The sequence below is a fragment of the Arachis ipaensis genome, chromosome B01 (assembly GCF_000816755.2).
Source record: "Arachis ipaensis cultivar K30076 chromosome B01, Araip1.1, whole genome shotgun sequence".
Classification (NCBI taxonomy): Eukaryota; Viridiplantae; Streptophyta; class Magnoliopsida; order Fabales; family Fabaceae; genus Arachis; species Arachis ipaensis.
Genome location: NC_029785.2, coordinates 135,770,859 through 135,773,341, shown reverse-complemented (window position 1 = coordinate 135,773,341; position 2,483 = coordinate 135,770,859). Strand labels below are relative to the sequence as shown.

The following is a 2,483-nucleotide window of genomic DNA, read 5'->3' as shown; positions in this document are numbered from 1 at the left end:
TGTTATATATATTATACTTTCTCTACTTAATAATATCAATTAATGAAAAAAATCTGAGATAGATAATCCATGCTCGCGAGTCGCGACTCATTCTCAATTACCATACTTGATGGACCAAGTCTAACGGCTAAAGATCTATACACAAACTTAAATCAGTGGATAATAAACATAATTTCTATGAAATTTCTGTAGCGACTTACGTAGTTGATTTTGCTCCCATTTTTATTTACTTTTATTTTTTATACTAATCAAGCTAATCATATTTTTGCCAATGAGTAATAGCTCAAATGACATAGTCTCCCCATACTCAATTAAGAGGTTGTGGATTCGAGTCTCATATCTTTGATAAAAAAAAAAAAAAAGCTAATGATCAGTGCAATCTTAGCTTCTTATATATATTTTCCATAAGGAAAAGTCTAGGGGGCCAGCAATTTTATTGCATTTTGGCCAGCATGTAACCAGCAGAGAAAGGTAAACCATTGGATGAAATCTCACACTAATCTCACACCATCAAATCATCATTAATGGCTAGTTGATGGCTACCAATCACAAATGTTGCTGCCCCTAACATTGCTCTTTCCATAATAATGACTATTCAATGATTATGGGAAAAAGCTCTTTTGGACAATAGTATCTCACGCAAAAGAATTTGACTAAATTCATCTTCTGAGTGTGACATATAAAACTATTTTCGTTGACCTTGTGAAATATGAAACTAAAAGTTACATATGCAGATATACACATGTCAGAAAAGGAAACCATTTAATTCCTAATGATTTTGTGGACAAAATCCATCAACTCAATCTATATATATATAATTAACAAAGAGGAGAAGCTGCATGACAAGATTTAAGATCTGATCTTGTAAGATCGATGGCTAATAACAAGAGCTTGTCATACCTTGTGGCATGGCTTGTCATAATGTTTTTGGTTGCGCCAAGTACAGCATCCATGGAAGAAACAGTGAAACTGCGAGTAGGGGTGCCCAAGAAAGAAGGCTTCCCGGAATTTGTGAACGTAATATTGGACGAAGATGAGCACAAGTACAATGTCACTGGATATTGCATGGATGTTTTCAATGCCGTATTAACAATCTTACCTTTCAAAGTTTCACTACAAATTGAAGCTTACGACGTTAATGAATCAACTGGAACATACGATGCACTAGTACAACAAATCCCCCAAAAGGTAGCTTCAGCTGTTAGATGACAATTTAGTCAAATTTTTTTAATTATTGAATGACTTTTAGCTATCAACTTCACGTGAAGTTAACTGCACATGAATTTCAATATGTTGCAGTATGATGTTATGGTAGGGGATATCACAATACTAGCGAAGCGTTCGAAGTTTGTTGATTTCACGTTGCCATATACAGAATCAGGAGTTCAAATGGTTGTAGCAGCAAGGCAGGGAAGGGAGCAAAGCATGTGGACTTTTGTGAAACCCTTCAGCTGGGATCTTTGGTTAAGCATAGTTGTCATGTCTATGTTCATAGGTTCTGTCATACTCATCATGGAAAGGAACAAGCAGGAGGTAGCCAATTCGCAACAACTAAGCCCAATCTACTTCTTATGGTTTCCAATTTCTCAAGCCGTTCTTCCTGAAAGTAAGTAATGTTAATGTTACCTTCTTCTTCTATCAACAGTTTAAGGTAAAAATATATATAATTTGTTATGAGAACAACTAGGGAACCAAAAGCATATCAGCCAAAAATCAGCCAAAATATGTTTGGACTCCATGAAAAATTGGGTTTTAGTTTGTGCTCCGTAATCCCAGGAGCAGTTTTGAAACATATTATTCAAAAAGTGATTCTAATTAAACGGTTTTGTTTATTTTTTGGTTGATTACTTTTTGGTTCCATATATTTTTCCATTTGTTATTGGTATGTTAGGAGAGGGAGTAGCGAAGAAGTGCTCGAGGTTTGTGTTGATGGTGTGGCTTCTATTGGCGTTTGTGCTGATGCAAAGCTACACGGCGAGCTTGACGACCATGATGACGGTGGAGCAGCTTCAACCGAGTTTTCTGAACGTGGATGATCTACGCACAGGGGATTACTATGTTGGATACCAAACTGGATCATTCGTTTATGATCTCTTGCTACACAAGTTGAAATTCAACGCTTCCAAGCTCAAGGCTATTGGCAGCATTTCTCAATATCACCAAGCTTTGAAGAATGGAAGCCGTGGCGGTGGCGTTTCCGCTATAGTCGATGAACTTCCCTACCTTAAACTCTTCCTTCAAAAATATGGATCTAATTACATGATCTCAGGTCCAACCTATCGAGCTGCTGGCTTTGGTTTTGTAAGTTTCTCCATCACCTTTCATTTCAGTATTCAACTTTTAGTGATCTTTTTTTAGAGGTAGAGAGCCGTTAGAATTTATTATTTTTAGTCATTAATTAGTTATTAATATTTAAAAATATAGGATAAAATATGTTATTAAATTATTAAATTAAATAAATTAAATTAAAAAAGTTGAGTTGA

The 2,483-nt window shown here is 35.5% G+C and overlaps 1 protein-coding gene across 1 annotated transcript in view; it reads left to right on the top strand.

Moving 5' to 3' along the window:
• The window catches only part of LOC107641941 (glutamate receptor 2.8-like), a 2,957-nt gene continuing 873 nt past the window's right edge, over nucleotides 400-2,483 (top strand). Inside the window, exons 1-3 of the mRNA XM_016345314.2 lie at nucleotides 400-1,188; nucleotides 1,300-1,606; nucleotides 1,892-2,301. Of these exons, the coding sequence (XP_016200800.1) occupies nucleotides 874-1,188; nucleotides 1,300-1,606; nucleotides 1,892-2,301 (1,032 nt within the window). The 5' untranslated portion in view covers nucleotides 400-873. The remainder of the gene's footprint in view (nucleotides 1,189-1,299; nucleotides 1,607-1,891; nucleotides 2,302-2,483) is intronic.